Source organism: Rhamphochromis longiceps, linkage group LG23, assembly GCF_057381845.1.
Source record: "Rhamphochromis longiceps isolate RC_006_pf linkage group LG23, R_longiceps_female_GT1.1, whole genome shotgun sequence".
Taxonomy (NCBI): Eukaryota; Metazoa; Chordata; class Actinopteri; order Cichliformes; family Cichlidae; genus Rhamphochromis; species Rhamphochromis longiceps.
Genome location: NC_140578.1, coordinates 19,898,336 through 19,917,375, shown reverse-complemented (window position 1 = coordinate 19,917,375; position 19,040 = coordinate 19,898,336). Strand labels below are relative to the sequence as shown.

Genomic DNA, 19,040 nt, shown 5'->3' with positions numbered 1-19,040 from the left:
ATTTCACCAGTGTTGTAACATCACATGTCGTTAGCGTAGTCTGTCTGTGTCTTCCCTCTGCAAACAAACATGTTAGAGTTGGTTGTGATATACAGTCTGCATAAGTGTGGTCAATCTAATAAACATTTATAAGGAGATGGCAGTTACTGTGAATGTACAGCAGTTACACAGTGATTAGTAATAAACAGTCAGACAATGACTCTGACAATCTCATTCAATCTTGCAGATTGCACCTTCTGTGGAAAGTGGTACCACACAGTGTGTGTGGACTTCCCCTGTGCAGAAGGCGACTACAAATGTTGTGGGTGCTAAATAAACAGAAAAAAGTGATCCCTGTTGTCTTTGCTTACTGATTGTTTTTAGTGTTGACAATCCACATTGCTGGCATTGCATCTTTCAACATGTTTGTGGGTAGATTTGGATGTACCAGGGGTAAGTGCAGCCACTCAGCCTCTACTCAATGTGATCATAGCAGCAGGTGCAGATGTGTCACAAGTTAATCTAGTAGTGGGCTATGGTCATGTGTTAGTGGTGGGAACAGTCATATCCACTCACTCTCACTGGCTGTTTATTACTAATCACTGTGTAACTGCTGTGAATTCACAGTAACTGCCGTCTCCTTACAAATGTTCATTAGATTAACCACACTTATACAGACTGTATATAACTCCAGCCATGTTGATGAATTGTCTATATTGGCTGGAAATATTCATTTTCAGGGAAAAGACACAGACAGACGATGCTTACAGGATGTGATGTGACAACACTAATGAAATATTGATGTGTCATATTTGTCCAAGGTGTATTTCATTGTTATGGAAAAAGAGAATATCAAAATCATGATGACCAATTGGAGTGGTGATTTCTATGACTTTGTGTATATAATTTGGAATTTTGTACAAATGTAGGCTGATAATAAATACATGATATCATTTCATTCATTTCAAAGGTTTATTTGCATGACGCACAAACAGACACAATTGAAAGGTACAAATGTGCATGACACGAATTCAAACGTGGTGCAGATGTGTGTCACCAGTTGATCTGGCTGTAGGCTGTGGCACTTGGCCAGAGGTGGCGCTGGTTGACTCGACTCCATGTTAGTGCACAAAGTAAACAGCACGCTGTAGTTGTGAAGCAAAAACGCTGAATTCGGAGAAATAAACCGTGCGAGGGGAACGATAACGACGACAAGAGTCTCCCGATCGTTTACTCTTGCTGTCCTGTGAACAACATCGGCGTGGTGTTACTTGTTTGCTGTTTTCGCGATCGCGTCGCGCATGAGGATATCACCAGGTAAACTCGCCACATTTTTAAACATTTTGTTGTTCAACAGCATCAAGACTGACGGAGTGTGTTTGAGACAACCTCACAAGTGTCACAGATGACACATTTGGCGTTTTTTTGCTGGTTTGTCGGTAGGAGCTACTGAAACGCAAGACTGCCACACATCTGTTCGACCAACGCCAGTTGATCTAAACGCCAGTAGATCTGGAACACCGGTCACAGCTGCTGGCTACCTGTGTAAGGCTGTCATGGGTCTGTAGCTCTGTCACCGTTTTAGGGAACATATTTAGTTTTAAAGTAAGTTTCCGGCTTTTCCTGCCTTTCTGGAGGGATTATATTTCACTAAAAAACGGTCTAATGTGCATGTCCACATAATTATGCATTATTATAATTATAATATATTTTTAAAAAAGCAGATTATATTAGATTTCTATTTTAAATAAGACAAAATTTGGATTTTACAGCAGTAAAATGATTGTATCTCTACAGTTTAAAAATGTAATAAGCTTTGCCCCTGCACAGAGTGGATAGTGAAACAAATGGAATCATCATAATGACATTATTTCATATTTATTACTTCCCCCTCCTCATTGCTTTATTATTGTAGCTCTAGTAATAAATAATAATGTAAGGATTCTGGATCAGCACCGAGATGCCCATAGTATATACAGTACTCTGAAGAAGGTCTAAAATGTCACTGTGTGTGCGTGCATGTGTGTGTTTTATTTAGCTGGATTTAAAAAAATATTACTCATGACATAACATTGTCCAGACATGGCTGGTAAGGACATGAGGAGGAAACAGTAGGAGCTGTATGAGGCTACTAAAGGCAGTGCTATAACATTTTTCTGTCATCATTTTATTATAGATTAAGTGCAAGAGTTGTTAGGTGTGGATAATTAAATTATAGTTTATTGCAATAGCAAGTTGTGCCTTGTTCTCACATAGACAGCAAGTGGAGAGTGATATATGAAATGATGGGAAGGAAGGAAGAAGAGAAGCAAAGAGTGATTCACAGGCAGAGCCTAAATTATTTCTCACAGTTTTTCGTTGCCTTATGGTTCCAAGCGCTGTCACCAATCTTTGCATTTTGTTATTATCTCATGACACTTGTTTAATCAGCTACCATCTCTCCTATGGACTTTTTAATGTCTACAGTCTCAGATCAACACAGCCCTGCCCTTCCCATATTAGATTCTTGATGAATGTGTGTTGTTGTTATTCAGCCTGGTTCAATGTGCCCCTTTTTAACTTTGAGCACCCGCCCCTTTAAACCTCTCTGCACGGCCCTGGTCAGGTGTGAAAAGGCCTGCAGAGAAATCGTTTCAGAGAGCCAAATGGGCCGGAGTGGTGTTCAGCTGTGTGTTTGAGGTAAAATGGGATTTTAAAAATGTATTATCATTTCCATGTGACTCAGCACAGGTGCACGATTTCAACTATGAGCGCACTTGTTGCCAAATGCAGTGATCCGATCGGTCAGATCTGTTTATGCGGATCCGACAAACCGTGAAAATGGAGTTTGTTTCGAAAAATAAAGGTAAAAAGAAATCGTCCAGTGAAATTACGCGGTCGGTGTGAAGGTCTGCAATAAGAATGGTCAGAAAAAATATTTTTAACGCGGGAAATATTCGGAATGATTTACGCGTCCTCGTTTTATTTCTTTTCTACCACTTCAACTAGATCAGAAGAATAAGCTGCAGACCCACATGTGTGAGGCTGTGAGCTCTAATTTGAAACAAACTGCGCCCTTTGTTCTTTTGTTGAAAATTCTATTTTCACATTGTATACAGTATATCTTTTTCTTCTAATCGATAAAGAGCAACTGAATATCTCGGCAAAGGCATGAGAGCAGAAAACAAATATTAAACACAAACCTCCTTTTGCCACAAAGTCTTGTCGACCCTGGAGCTGGTTGCTGTCACTTTGGGACTATTTTTCATCCATGCAAACGCCAGGATTTCTATTTTGGATGAACCAGTGTAATTTGGGTTTGGAACTGAATGTTTTTTGTTTTAAAAATATATATTTATATTTGCAATACTTGATTTAATTTAGTTGTGAAGAAGAGAGCACAAACAGGGTGGAGACGAATGTCTCTGGGGGATTTGTGAAAGAAGAATCAGAGAAAGAATGAAACGGAAAGGTTTGCAGAAGTGAGACCTGCTGTGATGTGGAGACAGATTGGACACAGTGCTCAGATTCTTTTCATTGTCCTCCTGTCGTTTTGTTGGTATCACTGTTTCCAACTCAGGTTGAGTGAATTGGAGACAAAGTCAGAGAGACAAGGCTGAGATGGTTTGGACATGTGCAAAGGAGGGATAGTTGATGTACTGTACAAACGATGTTGAAGAGTAGGAGGTCAGAGGAGGTTCATAGATGTAGTGAAAGAGGACACTGACAGGACCGGTGACCGAGCTAGGAATAGAGTGAGATGGAGGCTGATGATCCAATGTCAAGACCCCTAAAGAGAGCAGCCAAAAGATGATGAAGAAGACATTTTTGTTGCTTTTGCTGTGACTCGTGAAGACTAACGTGGCCTCTGCAACTATTTTAAGATGGAGATGCAAAGTGTATTAAATAAAGACTTTGTTGCTAAAACGATTTCGGTTATAAAGGTGAGCAAGAAAGACAGAAACAGACAACTGGTTGAACATGATGATTCATATCAGCACAGGAAGAATGCTGCACTGCGCTTGACGGAACAGCTTCTTCCCCACAGCTGTCAGACTCCTGAACTCTGCCTCCTGACATCTGACCCACGTTAAACTCATGGACTGAACATACACACACCCACAATGGACAACTGTACCCTCAAACACAATAATAACATGGACTGAACCACCACTCACAACCACTAGCACTTTATATAGCCTCTGTAGAAACTATCTACACCCTCACTTATCTTAACTGCACTACTGTATAGCTCTGTGTAAATAATCATTCTGTACATTCGATAATTTTTAATCCTACAACTGTTTACAACTTGCATAGTTCCCATTTCTGTATAGCTGTATATCCCAGATTCTGTAAAGTTATTTATTTCATATTCTGTATAGTTTTTCATATTTATATCCTGTTCATATCCTGTACATAGCTTGTACTCACTACAGCCTGTACATACTTATAGTTATAGAATATTCACAACATACTTCATACCGTGTACATTATAACATACCATAATAGACCCATTTCTGTAATATACTCACATATCTATATTATCGCTAATATATATTGTAATATATCTATATCACTAAAGCACTTCTGGATGGATGCAAACTGCATTTCGTTGCCCTGTACCTGTGCATGTGCAATGACAATAAAGTTGAATTCTATTCTATTCTATTCTATTCTATTCTATTCTATTCTATTTATTAACTTGTTTGAACAGAAACCACTTGCTGAGTCACACATGAGCAGATGCCACATCTCAACACAAAGCGTCTGTTACTGTACGAGTTTCGTTATTAGGACCTACAGCAGATGACTTCCCCTCCCTGAGTCTGACTGTTACTTTGTGTTAAAACGTGCCTTTTCCTTCCCACTGTCACCAAGTCCTTGCTCGTAACAGTTCTCAAAGATGTTCTGTTGGGTTGAGGTCAGGACTCTATACAGGTCAAGGTCTTCCACAAACTTGCTCATCCATGGCTTTGTGGACCTTGCTTTGTGCACTGGTGTGAAGACATGCTGGAACAGGAATGGGCCATCCCCAAACTGCTACCACAAGGTTGTGAGGATGAAATTGTCCTAAATGTCTTGGTATGCTGAAACATACCTGCTCTGTGAATTCGCATGGTCTACCAGTTCATGGCTGAGTTAGTGTCACGTTCACTATGCTATAATCCCACTATGAGCTGACTGTGGAAAATACTGAGTGTGCTTGTTATGCAGTGCACAATCCAGTCACTCTATGAAGACACTTTTCCCATGCTTATAGACATCACAGCTGTCTTTATTTTAGCAAAGCTGAATCCGTGTCAGGTTAGCAGTAGTCTAGTTAAAGAAGATGATGTGAGTTTATGGCAAAAGCATAAATAAATGTGTCCAGCAGGGATGCTGAATGTGAGGTGCTGTGTTTGCTTCAGAGTTGTTACACCTGTGAGTAGGGATGGGTACCGGTATCGGTTCTGACATAAACGGTATAACCAGACCGAAAAGCAGCGCACATTTCGGTGCTTTCTTTCGGTGCTTTTTTTCCCCCTGAGATGTCATACACTTTGAATACTAGCCAATCATTTTAACTACACCTGGCGACGTATAGCATTTTGTTAAAAGTCGAGAAATGCACCGTATTTGATAGCTTGCTGTGAGACCTCACACCGTGCACATCTACTGCGGGTGTGATGCCTGTAATCGGACGCGGAGTTAGCAACATCCCCCAAGAACCGAAGGAGGAGAGTCCTGGCCCCTAGCCCTGCCAGTGTAGCAGAAATGATGACGGATGATGATGCAGCAGCAGCCGTTCTTCTCTGAGTGAGTGGCTTAATGTTGTTCGTGTGTAATTTACATTGAGTAGGCTAACCACGTTATTAAATTAATGGATGCAAGGTGAACTAGCAAACACCGTAGTAGTTAAGCGGCTGACTTCTTGTTTGATGGCAGATACTCCCTTCACCCTGGCCAAAAAGGCTAAAATGACCAAAGAAAAAGTAGAAAACAGCTAAACATGAGAGGTTTTTGGACCAATTTTGTGTTCTCCATTCTTTAAGCACCGGTTCGAGCACCGTTTAAGCACCGGCACCGTTTCAAAAGTACCGGTTTGGTACTGGTATCGGATAAAACCTAAACGATACCCATTCCTACCTGTGAGTATGAGCAACATAAAGTGGTTAAAACGGACAATAAATTCAAATTTCTTCTCCTGCCTGATTTTTTTGCAGAAAAACATGACATGCTACTTGTATTAGTTCAGATTTATTAGCAAAATACCAAGAAAAATGTACTTAAATCTAATATATATTTTTTTTGGTTTGGTAAGTTTAGATCTAATCATTTAATAAGTGGCAATTCAGTACAAGCAATATATATTGTTTATATTATGAATAAATGGATAAATAAAATGCATAGATGTAACAAAATGTTGAAAATCTCTGGTTTTTTCTCTCTTTGTGTTGTCGTTGTTGTTGTTTCCCAAGGGCAAAGCTGGAGAAGGCTTTAAAGCAGCAGCTCATGGATTCACCAAACCAAGCGTCTCGCTCTGCAGGTACGAGTTCAGCAGCATGTTTGGAGAGACGTCATTAAGGCAAACAAACATGAATCACAAAGAGGATTTTTCCAGCGAACACAACAGAGCTCTCTGCTTAACTCCATATAGAGGAATGACATTAAAGCATTGGCAGAAACGCTCAGACAGTAAAACAAAGGCTAATCCATAAAACATATTAAACATTAAACCAAACATATTTCATGATTAAAAAAATAATGTGAAATTTATGTCTCAGCCAAATAAAACAAACAAACAGAAGAACAAAAACGGGCAGCTTCTTATATAATATGCTTATGGTTTTCATATCAATCTTTACATGCTTACTTTTCAAAAATTCTAAAACTTGCTCATTTTCAGTACTCAGAGAGAAGTAGCATACACATAGAATATTTTTATCTGTGGGAGCTGGTGGACAACCTTTGGTTGGAATTTTGCAGAGTCTACTCATATTGAGTTAACTAGGAAGTCTATGCTATCTGAACTACACTAATTAGATGTATTTGTTATTAAATTTCAAGGTCAATCAACTTTCATCTTTCTTTTTTAAGAAAAAATGAAAAAGAAAAGAAATTTGAAATCCTCACATCAATTTCTTTCTTTCCACAGAGAAGGAGCTTGCCAGAATGCGAACACAGTTTGTGCAGAGGGTGACAGCAGAAAATTTCACACAGCTACTTGAAGCCCTTGTAACAGACAATGTCTTGAATGAGTTGGAGAAAGAAAGGATACAGGAAACTAACCAAACTAGAGCAGACAAGGCACGTGACTTCATTGACACCGTGAAGAAAAAGGGAGAAAAAGCCTGCAGGATAATGATCAGTCACCTTCGAACCATTGATCCTACAGTTTCCTGTCAGCTAGGTTTGTCCTCTGGGCCATCTGTTCGGTTAGGTGAGAAAAAAAATATTTCTGTTATGATTTTTATCATTGCACAGTTTGCTTGAACGGTGAGAGTATGATGCATTTCTTTTTCTATTGTAAATCGTTTGTCGTTTGTCTTCGGTCAGTTTTCATTTAAATATTTATGGAGTGCCTTACTTGGTTTTTAAATTACTATAAATTTATCTGGAGAAGTGGAGTCCAGTCCATTCTTGAATTACCTTCTGTGAAAAGAAACGAGCAGTTGGGATATTTATATCATCCCAATTGGTTCCTGCATATTGTTGTTTTCCCTGATGGATGAAAAGGTTGTTTCCCTGAACCACTGGGTTGAAGAATTGATATTGACTATTATCCTAACTTACACAGTAACAGCTCAGAGTTCTGGCAGAACTTTGGGCTATCAGAAACTGAATTTGAATAACTTTTATTTGAATTTGCATTGCTCAGATTGAATCTGAATTTCTCAACTTGATTAAAAGCTTCCAAAACTGAATTTGAAAATTCTTCACCTGTTCAAAGACAAAGCAGCCATTTAAATAAAATATAAGATATTGTTCATCTGTAACTGCAAAAAGAGAATTTAGAAATGTAATTATTAACAATTAGCTGTAGATTACTGATTGTGTAATCTACAGCTGTGGCCAAATGTTTGGAGAATGAGAAGTGTTTTGTTTTGTTTTTTTCCACACAATTTGCCGTTTCAGTGATAGTCATATCAGGTGATCCAGATGAGTTAGTAGCTTCTCTACTGTCAGGGTCTCTGCAAGCATATGGGGCTCTGAGAGGGTACAAGTTGACAACTTTGGAATTCTATTGGAAACAAACTATCATATTTGTTTGTCAAATCTGAACCCAGGGCAAACTAACCTAAATTGGCGTTTTTAGCTAACAGTCACAAAAGCACAACAGTAACTGTTTTGGTTATAATTTGTTTATATTAAGCTTTTTCTTATAGAGGTAATATATTTATTACCAACCTGAGAGTTTATCTGCTGGTCATTGAGCATGACGAATGGGAGGGACTGAGGACACAACCCTGTGGAATGCCAGTGTTAGTAATAATGCTGGCTTAAGTCCTATTGCCGATCCTGACGGACTGCGGCCTGCCAGTCAAAAAGTCCTGTAGCCAGTCACATAGGGTGGGGTGTAGGCCGAGTGTTGCCAACTTTTGAGTGAGTTTGTGTGGGATGACAGTATTGAAGGCAGAGCTGTAATAAACAAAAACTACCCTGATGTATGAGTCTTTGTTTTCTAGATCTGGAGGGTCTCGAAGCAGGTGTAGAATTGAGGTCATCCAGCAGACTGCCTGCAGAGCTGGCAGAACTGCAACTGAGAAGTGAGAGGGGAAACTGAACATATTTGTTACGTCCCCTCTTAAATGCTAGGCGATGAGGGTGGGGGACAGTAACAGTTAGATCCAGGTGGAATGAAAAGAACGCCAGGCAGAGGTATTTAATATAAAAGAGATCTTTATTGTAGGCAAACACCTCAATAATTACAAATGGCAACAACAAAAGGAGACAGCACCGCTGCTTTTAATAAGAAATCAGGGAGGTCAACCCAAAGTGGTAATGACCACTCAACAAAGAAAGCAACAATAAGGCTTCAACAGAAAGAGACAGCAACGCTGCTAACAAACAATATCCAGGCAGGCCACACAAACTAATGAAGGCCGCCATCACTCATGGGCAATCACTGCTCAGTTAAGCACTACTCACACACCAGAGTCACACACCAGAAGGCTGGTCACACGCAGCAGGCTGTTCCACACCTAAGTCAGTAGCCCACTCTGACCAGCACAGAGGGAAAACCACCAGAAACCTCTCCTTCCTCCTCCACACTGCTCTTCTCCAGCTTATATCACCCCTGAGGGTAATTGGTTGTAACGAGAGCAGATGAGCAGCAGGTGTGACCTAAAGGAGAGGGCAGGGGCAGAGAGAGACAAGGGGAGGGGCCAGAACGAAGGAGGAGGAGAGAGAGAAGACAACACCACGCCCACACACTCCCACAGCCTCCCAGGATGTAACAATATTCAAGAGCTAAATTTAAAAAAAGGATAAAATACAATTTCTTTGGTTCAATAAAAGGATCAGGGATTGCAACATCTAATCCTTTTACTGAATCAAAGAAAATTAATTCATTCTGTTTCAATTTAGTGACAATCATCTCCAAACCAACACACTGGATTTCAAATTTAGGTTAATTCAGTTTTAGAAGCCTTTTTTTTTTATCTATTGTTGAGCAAATCAGACTCAATCTTAGCAATGCAAATTCAAATATAAATTATTCAAATTCAGTTTCTGATGGCAAAAAGTTCTGCCCATATCAGAGCACCTGGCCTTCTTGGAATGCTCTATTGGCGTGCTGGAACATGCCTCAGGTGGAATCTACAATGTCCTACTAGGAGACTTCAATGATCATGTAGGCAATAACAGTGAGACCTGGGGTGTGACTGTACTAAACAGAGTTTATCTATAATGAACCCGTTGTTCAAGCATTAGGATATTGAAAAGTGCACTCGGCACTGGGAAACACTATGTGGCAAGACAATTAACAATTTTTTATGAATTTATATTAAATAAACCAACCATATTAGTCAGAAAATTTTATGTGTTGTTTTTTTCTGTTAGCAGCACTTGAGAAGTGTCAGCTCAAATTCAAATCTACTCTGAAGAAGAAATTCCAGTGTGTGTTTGAGGGAATTCCTAAAGCAGGGAACCCAACCCTGCTGAATCAGATCTACACAGAGCTCTACATCACAGAGGGAGAGACTACAGAGGTCAATCGTGAACATGAGGTCAGACAGATTGAAACAGCATCCAGGAAATGGCACAGTACAAAAATAACAATCAGACAAGAAGACATCTTTAAAGGCCCACCTGGAAGAGATGAACCGATCAGGACAGTGTTGACAATGGGAGTGGCTGGAATTGGGAAAACAGTGTTAACACAGAAGTTCACTCTGGATTGGGCTGAATGCAAAACCAATCAGGACATCCAGTTCATATTTCCATTCACTTTCAGAGAGCTGAATGTGCTACAAGAGAAAAAGTTCAGCTTGGTGGAACTTATTCATCTCTTCTTTACTGAAACCAAAGAAGCAGGAATCTGCAGCTTTGAAGACTTCCAGGTTGTGTTCATCTTTGATGGTCTGGATGAGTGTCGACCTCCTCTGGATTTCCACAAAACTAAAATCCTAACTGACCTTCGAAAGTCCACCTCCGTGGATGCGATACTGATAAACCTCATCAGAGGGCATCTGCTTCCCACTTCTCGCCTCTGGATAACCACACGACCTGCAGCAGCCAATCAGGTGCCTGCTGAGTGTGTTGACATGGTGACAGAGGTCAGAGGATTTACTGACCCACATAAGAATGAGTACTTCAGAAAGCGATACAAAGATAAGAAAAAAGCCAATAGGGTAATCTCCCACATCAAGACATCACGAAGCCTCCACATCATGTGCCACATCCCAGTCTTCTGCTGGATCACTGCTACAGTTCTGGAGAATATGCTAGAAACCAGAAAGAGGCGAGAGTTGCCTAAGACTCTGACTGAAATGTACATCCACTTCTTGGTGATTCAGGTCAAAGTGAAGAAGGTCAAGTATGATGGAGGAGCTGAGACAGATCAACACTGGAGTCCAGAGAGCAGGAAGATGATTGAGTCTCTGGGAAAACTGGCTTTTGAGCAGCTGCAAAAAGGAAATCTGATCTTCTATGAATCAGACCTGACAGAGTGTGGCATCGATATCAGAGCAGCCTCAGTGTACTCAGGAGTGTTCACACAGATCTTTAAAGAGGAGAGAGGACTGTACCAGAATAGGGTGTTCTGCTTTGTCCATCTGAGTGTTCAGGAGTTTCTGGCTGCTCTTCATGTCCATCTGACTTTCATCAACTCTGGAGTCAATCTGCTGGAAGAACAACAAACTGGGGCACATTTCTACAAGAGTGCTGTGGACAAGTCCTTACAGAGTCCAAATGGACACCTGGACTTGTTCCTTCGCTTCCTCCTGGGTATTTCACTACATTCCAATCAGACTCTCCTACAAGGCCCGCTGACACAAAGAAAACGTAGCTCACGAATCAATCAGGAAGTAGTGCAGTACATCAAGCAGAAGATTGGGGAGAATCCTGATCAGGAGAGAATCTTTAATCTCTTTCACTGTTTGAATGAACTGAATGATCGTTCTCTTATGAAGGAAATTCAACAGTCCCTGAGTTCAGGAAGTCTCTCCACAGATAAATTTTCCTCTGCCCAGTGGTCAGCTTTGGTCTTCATTTTATTGTCATCAGAAAAACACCTGGATAAGTTTGACTTAAAGAAATACTCTGCTTCAGGAGAAGGCCTTTTAAGTCTGTTGCCTGTGGTCAAAGCCTCCAACTACGCTCTGTAAGTTACCATTAAATACACTATCATCTTTAGAAACTGACGGAAATGAAAATGATCACACTTATTAGTAATAATTTCATTTGTGTGGCACTTTCAAAATACACACATATAAAGGTTCTTCACAGTTTGGATAAAACCACACAGGTATACATGGTCGATTACACAGTGAGACACTAATTGGACGATCTGAGAAGGTGACTGCTGGAATACGGTCCCAGCAGCTCTGCTATATAAGCAGGAACCTGGCTCTGTATGTGATTAATACAATTTTAAAACACATTCTGAATTTCACTGAAAGCCAGTGTTTTAAGCATTATACGTGCTGTTTTAAGCATTATACGTGCTGTGTTCTTGACCAACTGAAGCCAGGCAAAGGAGGACTGAGAGAGCCAAAATTGAGACAGGAGAAAATTATAGTAGTGACTACTAAAAGTTCCATATCATCAGTAAAGGTTTGATTTTTGCAATGTTTCTTAAATGAAAGAAATGAGACTAGATGGTCTTAGAGACATGATATTCAAAATTCAGATTTTAGTCAAAAATAATAAAACTTTCAGATGATTTGATATTACCTGCATATGGACTGACCCAAACACACAAAGAACAGAAAACCAAGTTGGTGGAGAGCCTGCATGACCGCGGGGCAGACGGTCAGCAGAGTCTCTCTGAGCCTAACATGGCTCTCAGTTAAATACCTTCTTCAGGAACAAAAGGCAGTACACAGCTGTTTCACACCTTATGGTTCACACCCCCTTGCTAACTCCCAGAGTCCTCAAAGAGACAAAAGATTCTTCCTGTGGAGTTGTCTGCTTCCCCCAACTTCCTTACTAGACCCCCACCATTTGTCTTACTGTATGAGTGTGAGACATGTTAAAATCCAGTGGCACCAAGGCATTATACAATAAAATAATGTGATTAATACATAAGTAGAATATATTCCTATACAGGTCATAGGTCAAATGTGATATGATATTTGAAAATTTATATGGAAATTTCTATATGTTCGCCTCTGTCAGTGCGCCCCAGGGTGGCTGTGGCTACAATGTAGCTTACCATCACCAGTGTGTGAATGGGTGGATGACAGGTTGTGTAAAGCGCTTTGGGGTCCTTAGGGACTAGAAAAGCGCTATACAAATACAGGCCATTTACCATATGTTGATAATACCTACTAGACCTATAAGAATCATAGTTTCTGAGTTATATTACTTTTTGTCAATTTTCAACCAATAAATCATTAAGTTGATCTTGAAAACCTTGGGGGCTGTTAATATGGCCACACATTATACCCCTGCAAAGTTTTATCGGTATTGATTCAAACGTTTTCAACCCATCATGTTTACAGACAAAATGACATGAATGCATGCACACAAACACTACCAAAACCATAACCTCCCTGGCAGATCTAATTATTACATAACTGGTTCAAGAAGTCCTCAAGAAGTGCTGACGAGGACATGCAGTTGTTAATATGAATTTCGAAGTGTCTATTAGATAAGGATGATGCAAACCATTTCAGAGCTTGTCATTACTGTCTCTTCAGACTATGTGCCTGTAATGTCTCAGAGAGAAGCTGTAGAGTTCTGTCTTCAGTTCTCAGCTCCCAATCCTCTAGATTGAGAGAACTGGACCTGAGTAACAACAACCTGAAGGATTCAGGTGTGAAGATCCTGTCTTCTGGATTAAAGAGTCTGCACTGCAAACTCAACACTCTTCGGTAAAAATTATTTAGCTTCTTTAAATAAAAGCCATTTATTTTAAAATATCTTATCTGGTCTTACTCATATTAACTTTTTTTTCCATCCTTGAACAATAAGAAATGAGGAGAGGTTCCGTTTTTGTTTTTTTGTTGTTGTTTTGTTTTTCCCAGATATTGCACAGTCCTTGATGTAATCTAACTGGGTTAAATTAATAGTAACATCTGGGGAATTCAATACTGATATGTACTTCAATTTTAGCTGAAGATTCAAGGGACCCAGTAGCTAGTGGCAGACAAAACTGCATAACAAAAGCAGCTGATCTAAGATTAATGATACTATTTTTTTAAATACTTGAAACTTGAATATCGTCCATTTTAAGTGAACGTGTTATTCTCCTTAGCACAAGGAAATGTGGCAAAAAGAAACTGTGTGAATCTATTAACGTATGTCCTTTTAAAAACAAAAAATTAAACCTTGTTTCTCTTTGCGACCTTTGTGGTTGCATTTATGTAGTTACTTATGCTACAAGCCACACTACAAAACCAAATCAAAGAACAGGACTTACTGTAATTTAGCTACATACATTACCTCCTGTGTTTTGTTTGGTTTTCCTTTTTTTGCATTATTGTAAACTAATCTTAAATTTTCACAGGAATATTTATTGCTCATTCAGCATGAATATGTTGCATGTATAGAAAATGCAAATCAAAGACAAAAATGTGAACCACAGTGAATTTTGAGTGACAAAAGCCTGATATGGATAGTTTACAATTAGACAGTTGAAACACCCTAGTGTTAGATTAGTGCCCTAAAAGTGTCTGTCTTCTGATGTTCTGTGCAGACTGTCAGGCTGTCTGATCAGAGAGGAAGGCTGCATTTCTCTAGCCTTAGCTATTAGCGCCAACCCTTCTCATCTGAGAGAGCTGGACCTGAGGTACAACCATCCAGGAGAGGGAGGAGTGAAGCAGCTGAAGCAGCGGAGATGGGAAACTCTCAGGTATGGAGAGGCCTGGTGCAGCCACAGGCAGGACAGTGGAATAGTCTTGACTGTAGATGTGGATATGATAGTGTAACTCTGTGTTAGTTCTGTGCATGTGTGGTAATCTGTCCAGGGTGTTTTACACCATGTCCCTCTTTGATAGCCCCAAATTCAATAAGCTGTTAAGAAACTAAAAATGATGGGTATACAGTAGGGGTGGAGCCGAACCCGAATACAGTATTCAGAAAGGCACAAATAACGTGTTTTTTACAAATATTTATTTCGAACAAATACTTTAAAATATATATTTGTATTCAGGAACAAGGGAAAACTTTAAATCAAAAATCTGAGTTTCCTTATAAGACCGCAGTGCATGTGGGTGACGTGTGAAAGAGGTGACTGACACTGGCTGCTCCACACAGCAACAGAGAAGGCTCGGCTGAGCAAAAAAAGACTGAACTGCATCACTATTTTTGTTGAATAGATTTTTTTGTACCTCACCTGGGTTCTGGAGGCAGTTTATAACTTTTGCGAAGATCAGTAGATTATTCCATTACACTGCATTATTGACGTCTGCAGTCGGGTCGGGTGGTCTCATGTTTGCTCTGTTTACGTAGCTCTGTTAGTTTGGTAATTTAGACAAAAGGCCGTTGACAGAGTAACGTTAACGTTTGGTTAAAAAGGTTAAAACAATGCTTGTGTAGTTGTGTCAAATTGTATGCACTTACGCGAGTTGCATGGTACGTTTAAGTTACTTTGTCTTTTGCAGACAGCAAGATATAGGCTATAGGCCAGTTAACCTTAGCATAGCTTCGCGTCACTCGTTAACTTAGCTGAAACTCCCCACATGGATTTGGGCAACCAAATAGAAAAGAGTGTGGCTGCTGCTGAGCCATCTCTTGGTCCTCCACCAGGCAAAAAAACTCAAGTTCTGTGTGGAAGCATATTACAGTCAGTGCTGCAGAAGAAACCAAAGTGATATGTGTGCAAAAGTCAAATCAGCAGACGCAGAAATATCAAACATCTGTCAACCTCTGCCATGGATAATCACATGCTCTTAAAGCATCCACTCTTGATACGGTCTGCCAACCCCCCCACAAGCACCAATTCATCATCATAACCATGTTCTGCCCCTGCGAGTCAGTTTCGCTGTCTGTTCAGCATCCTCCAACAAGGACAGGTGGTGGTGGTGGTGGTGGGGGGCTTCATAATGTTTGCAATGGTATTTTATTAGTTGTTGGTTTAACCCTGGATGAGGCCATGGCTGTTATGTTATTTTCACTTCAATTATGTTACATGTTCATTGCTGGATTTATGGAAAAACATCAACTAATACTGCATATCCATAATTATTATAATGGATGTAATTAAAGAATACTTACACTATAATGTTTATTTGAAGTGTAACACAAAAAAATGGATTTTTACACCTATTTTGAACTTTACTCGGATACAAATACAAATACTTTCCCCCCCTCAACAAATATAAATACCGGCTGCTTTGCACATCTCTCGTATACAATAAAGCTGGCTCATTATGTCTAGTCTATATATTCAGATTACACTTAATTGGTTCATTTGTTATGCACTCTGAACACGACAAGAAAAACTGTTGTTGCTATTCTTAACTCATAGAGAAAGTGATTTGAAGCCCTTCTTCTACATCTGAATTTTGTTGTTGGATAGTAGGGGACAAACTTGGAAAAAACTGGTTATTAATATAAAAAAATCAACAGAGTTATGGCCATTTGTACATAATAAAACAGACTGAACTGGTATGAATTTTTCTATTTTGTAACAGTTCAGAAGTTTTTTTATTTTCTAAATTATTTATTTTTAACATTTTAAATGTAAGTTTATATTAAAGAACAACTTACATTCCTTAAAAATGTGTGTAATGTCCATGTGTGCATGCTGAAAGAGACTGTGCTGGTCTGACCCCCCTCCTACTTTCAGGGTCATTCTGGAGCCTGCTGGAGAACAATGGTTGAGACCAGGTCTGAGGAAGTGTAAGTGTGTTTTTAATGTGATTCATGAAAACATTCAACCATCTTCAAACTGTCACATGACTCATTCACATCTCTGATGTCAGGAGTCATTATCAAAGTGTCAATCAATGAACAGATGATGGATCAATAACTGGAACTGGATTGTGTTTGTTCTCTCCATCAGATTCCTGTCAACTCACAATCGACACAAACACAGTAAACAGAGAACTTAAACTCTCTGAAAACAACAGGAAGGTGAAACGTGTGGTGGAGAATCAGTCATATCCTGATCATCCAGACAGATTTAATGACTGTCCTCAGCTGCTCTGCACAGATCCTCTGACTGGTCGCTGTTACTGGGAGGTCGAGTGGAGAGGAGACATTGAAATATCAGTGAGTTACAGAGGAATCAGAAGGAAAGGACACATAACAGACTGTGGGTTTGGATTAAATGATCAATCTTGGAGTCTGAGGTGCTCTGACAGTGGTTACTCTGTGTGGCACAGTAAGCGGCACATGCGCATCTCTTCTTCTTCATGCTTCTCGTCTGTTACTAACAGAGTAGCAGTGTATGTGGACTGTCCTGCTGGCACTCTGTCCTTCTACAGAGTCTCTAACATTTTGATCCACCTCCACACCTTCAACACCACATTTACTGAACCGCTTTATCCTGGATTTAGGTTAAGGTCCAACCCTGATTCCTCTGTTTCTCTCCCCCTGTTAGGCAAAATTTAGACTGTTACAAAAAAACAAAGATGCTCCAGTTATTCCAAGATCAACATATTGCTTCTCTGTCTTTTTCCACTTAAAGCTTTACAGTCAACATCAGTATGTTGTGTTTCTCTGAGTTAAGCTGATATGATTCAGTTTTTGTGAACAGACACAAAAATTGCTTAACTTTGTATCAACTGCAGCCCTGCACCAGTAATAATAATAGATTGGATTTATATAGCGCTTTTCAAGGCACCCAAAGCGCTTTACAATGCCACTATTCATTCACTCTCACATTCATACACTGGTGGAGGCAAGCTACAGTTGTAGCCACAGCTGCCCTGGGGGCAGACTGACAGAAGCGAGGCTGCCATATCGCGCCATCGGCCCCTCTGGCCAACACCAGTAGGCAAGTAGGGTAAAGTGTCTTGCCCAAGGACACAACGACCAGGACAGAGAGGCCAGGGATCGAACCGGCGACCTTCCGGTTACAGATGCGATTCCCAACCCCCTGAGCCACGATCGCCTCAGTAGTGAATTGAAAGCATGGAAGCATGGATGCAGCAGCCCCTATTGAAAAAGTCAGACATTGCACCAACTCCTGCCAAAGTTCCATAAAAGTTTCCTGCTGTTTGTCTTAGTTAGAGTAGTTATTTTGTAATTCGTGATTGATCAGTAATATACTAAATAATAATGGTTTTTTTGTCTTTAAATAATACCAAAGATCGTGTTCAAATGATATTACTTGCTAATAAAGAGAGGTTTCCAAATATCATTAAGCTGTAATTTCATACAAACACCTTTTGCTGCCAAATCAGAATGTGTTTTGGAAATTGGGATCCTGAGCCTGGTGAAATACTCCATTTATTTTAATATTTTTCAATAAAATACATCAGCCTGTATGTCTTAACTCCTGTCTCAAAGGGGACCACCGGTGTTCTGAGACTGCCATGCCTTTTTTCTGTTTTCATAATGAATTTGCTTGCTTATTTGTGTCCCTCACTGGATGTATTATAATGTGACAATACTGTAGGAGTGATTTTTTTGGGGTTGTTATCTTATGCATGCTGCTAGTGGTCACGTTTGTGTTTTTTGTTTGTATGGTGATTGTATTAAAGGTAGACGCACATAATTAACGCCAGGTGTGTTGTTGATTGCGAGGAAGCAAACAGTTTGTGACCGCTGCACTGTTATGTTAAATCATGTTGGAATAAAGAATCTAAAGGACAAGATAAGTATGGCTGGAGTTATTGGACTGTATCAAGTTTAATAAGTTAATGCACACCAGTGACATCGCGTCACCCCTGCCAAGAAACACCTCAGTGGCTTCAAGCGTAAGCTTAGCCTTTACAAATACAAATGGGTTATTAGCTAAAGGACTTTAGTTCAAATTGTTAAATAAAACTGTAAAATAGATGTTACAGTCTCTTATTAACCCTCTGTGACGACACTATCAAAGGGACTTTTTCTGATGCTTTATTTGACATGTAACTTCTAACACTTGAAAGCTGTAAGTGTAGCAGTAGTAGTTTCTTCACACTGCTTTCCATAAAGATTTAATAAAGAATTAAAGAAAGAAGAAGAAAATTTGATTATAATTTGTGCTGTCTTGCCTGTAACTTCTCCACAGTATGCCTTTTGTCCTGTCCTCCTCACATCCTTCCCAAACCAGCCATGGCAGCTTGGCCTGATTCTGCTGGAGAGTTCTTCCTGGTGTTGCCAAGCACTTGTTCATAGTGAGCTGCCTGATCATTGGTGTTTTCTCTGTATTATTGTACATATAAATATAAAGCACCTCAAAGTGAAGAATAAAATAAAGTGAATAAATAAAATTCTATTGAATTGATCTGATTATGGGAAGAAGTGACGGCAGGTAGTGAATTAATAATGAACATTAATTA

At 39.7% G+C, this 19,040-nt stretch overlaps 1 protein-coding gene across 5 annotated transcripts; it reads left to right on the top strand.

The window, feature by feature from the left end:
* Positions 1-1,020: 1,020 nt before the first annotated feature.
* On the top strand, positions 1,021-18,666 carry LOC146641792 (protein NLRC3-like). 5 transcript variants are annotated; one of them, XM_085399717.1, is made up of 9 exons: positions 1,021-1,296; positions 1,423-1,524; positions 6,420-6,487; positions 7,097-7,381; positions 10,003-11,764; positions 13,305-13,478; positions 14,303-14,458; positions 16,397-16,449; positions 16,613-18,666. In XM_085399717.1, the coding sequence occupies exons 3-9, from the start codon at positions 6,454-6,456 to the stop codon at positions 17,161-17,163; spliced, it is 3,015 nt and encodes a 1,004-aa protein (XP_085255843.1). In that variant the 5' UTR covers positions 1,021-1,296; positions 1,423-1,524; positions 6,420-6,453; the 3' UTR covers positions 17,164-18,666. The 5 variants fall into 5 exon arrangements, with proteins under 5 accessions (XP_085255843.1, XP_085255842.1, XP_085255840.1 ...); XM_085399716.1 differs by lacking the exon at positions 1,423-1,524 and having other exon boundaries at positions 16,613-18,665; XM_085399714.1 differs by having other exon boundaries at positions 1,022-1,524.
* Positions 18,667-19,040: the final 374 nt, after the last annotated feature.

Coding starts and splice junctions, on each gene's coding strand:
- LOC146641792 (XM_085399717.1), top strand. CDS start 6,454: ATGGATTCACCAAACCAAGCGTCTCGCTCTGCAG. Junction 6,488..7,096: donor CCAAGCGTCTCGCTCTGCAG/GTACGAGTTCAG, acceptor TTCTTTCCACAG/AGAAGGAGCTTGCCAGAATG. Junction 13,479..14,302: donor TGCAAACTCAACACTCTTCG/GTAAAAATTATT, acceptor TGTTCTGTGCAG/ACTGTCAGGCTGTCTGATCA.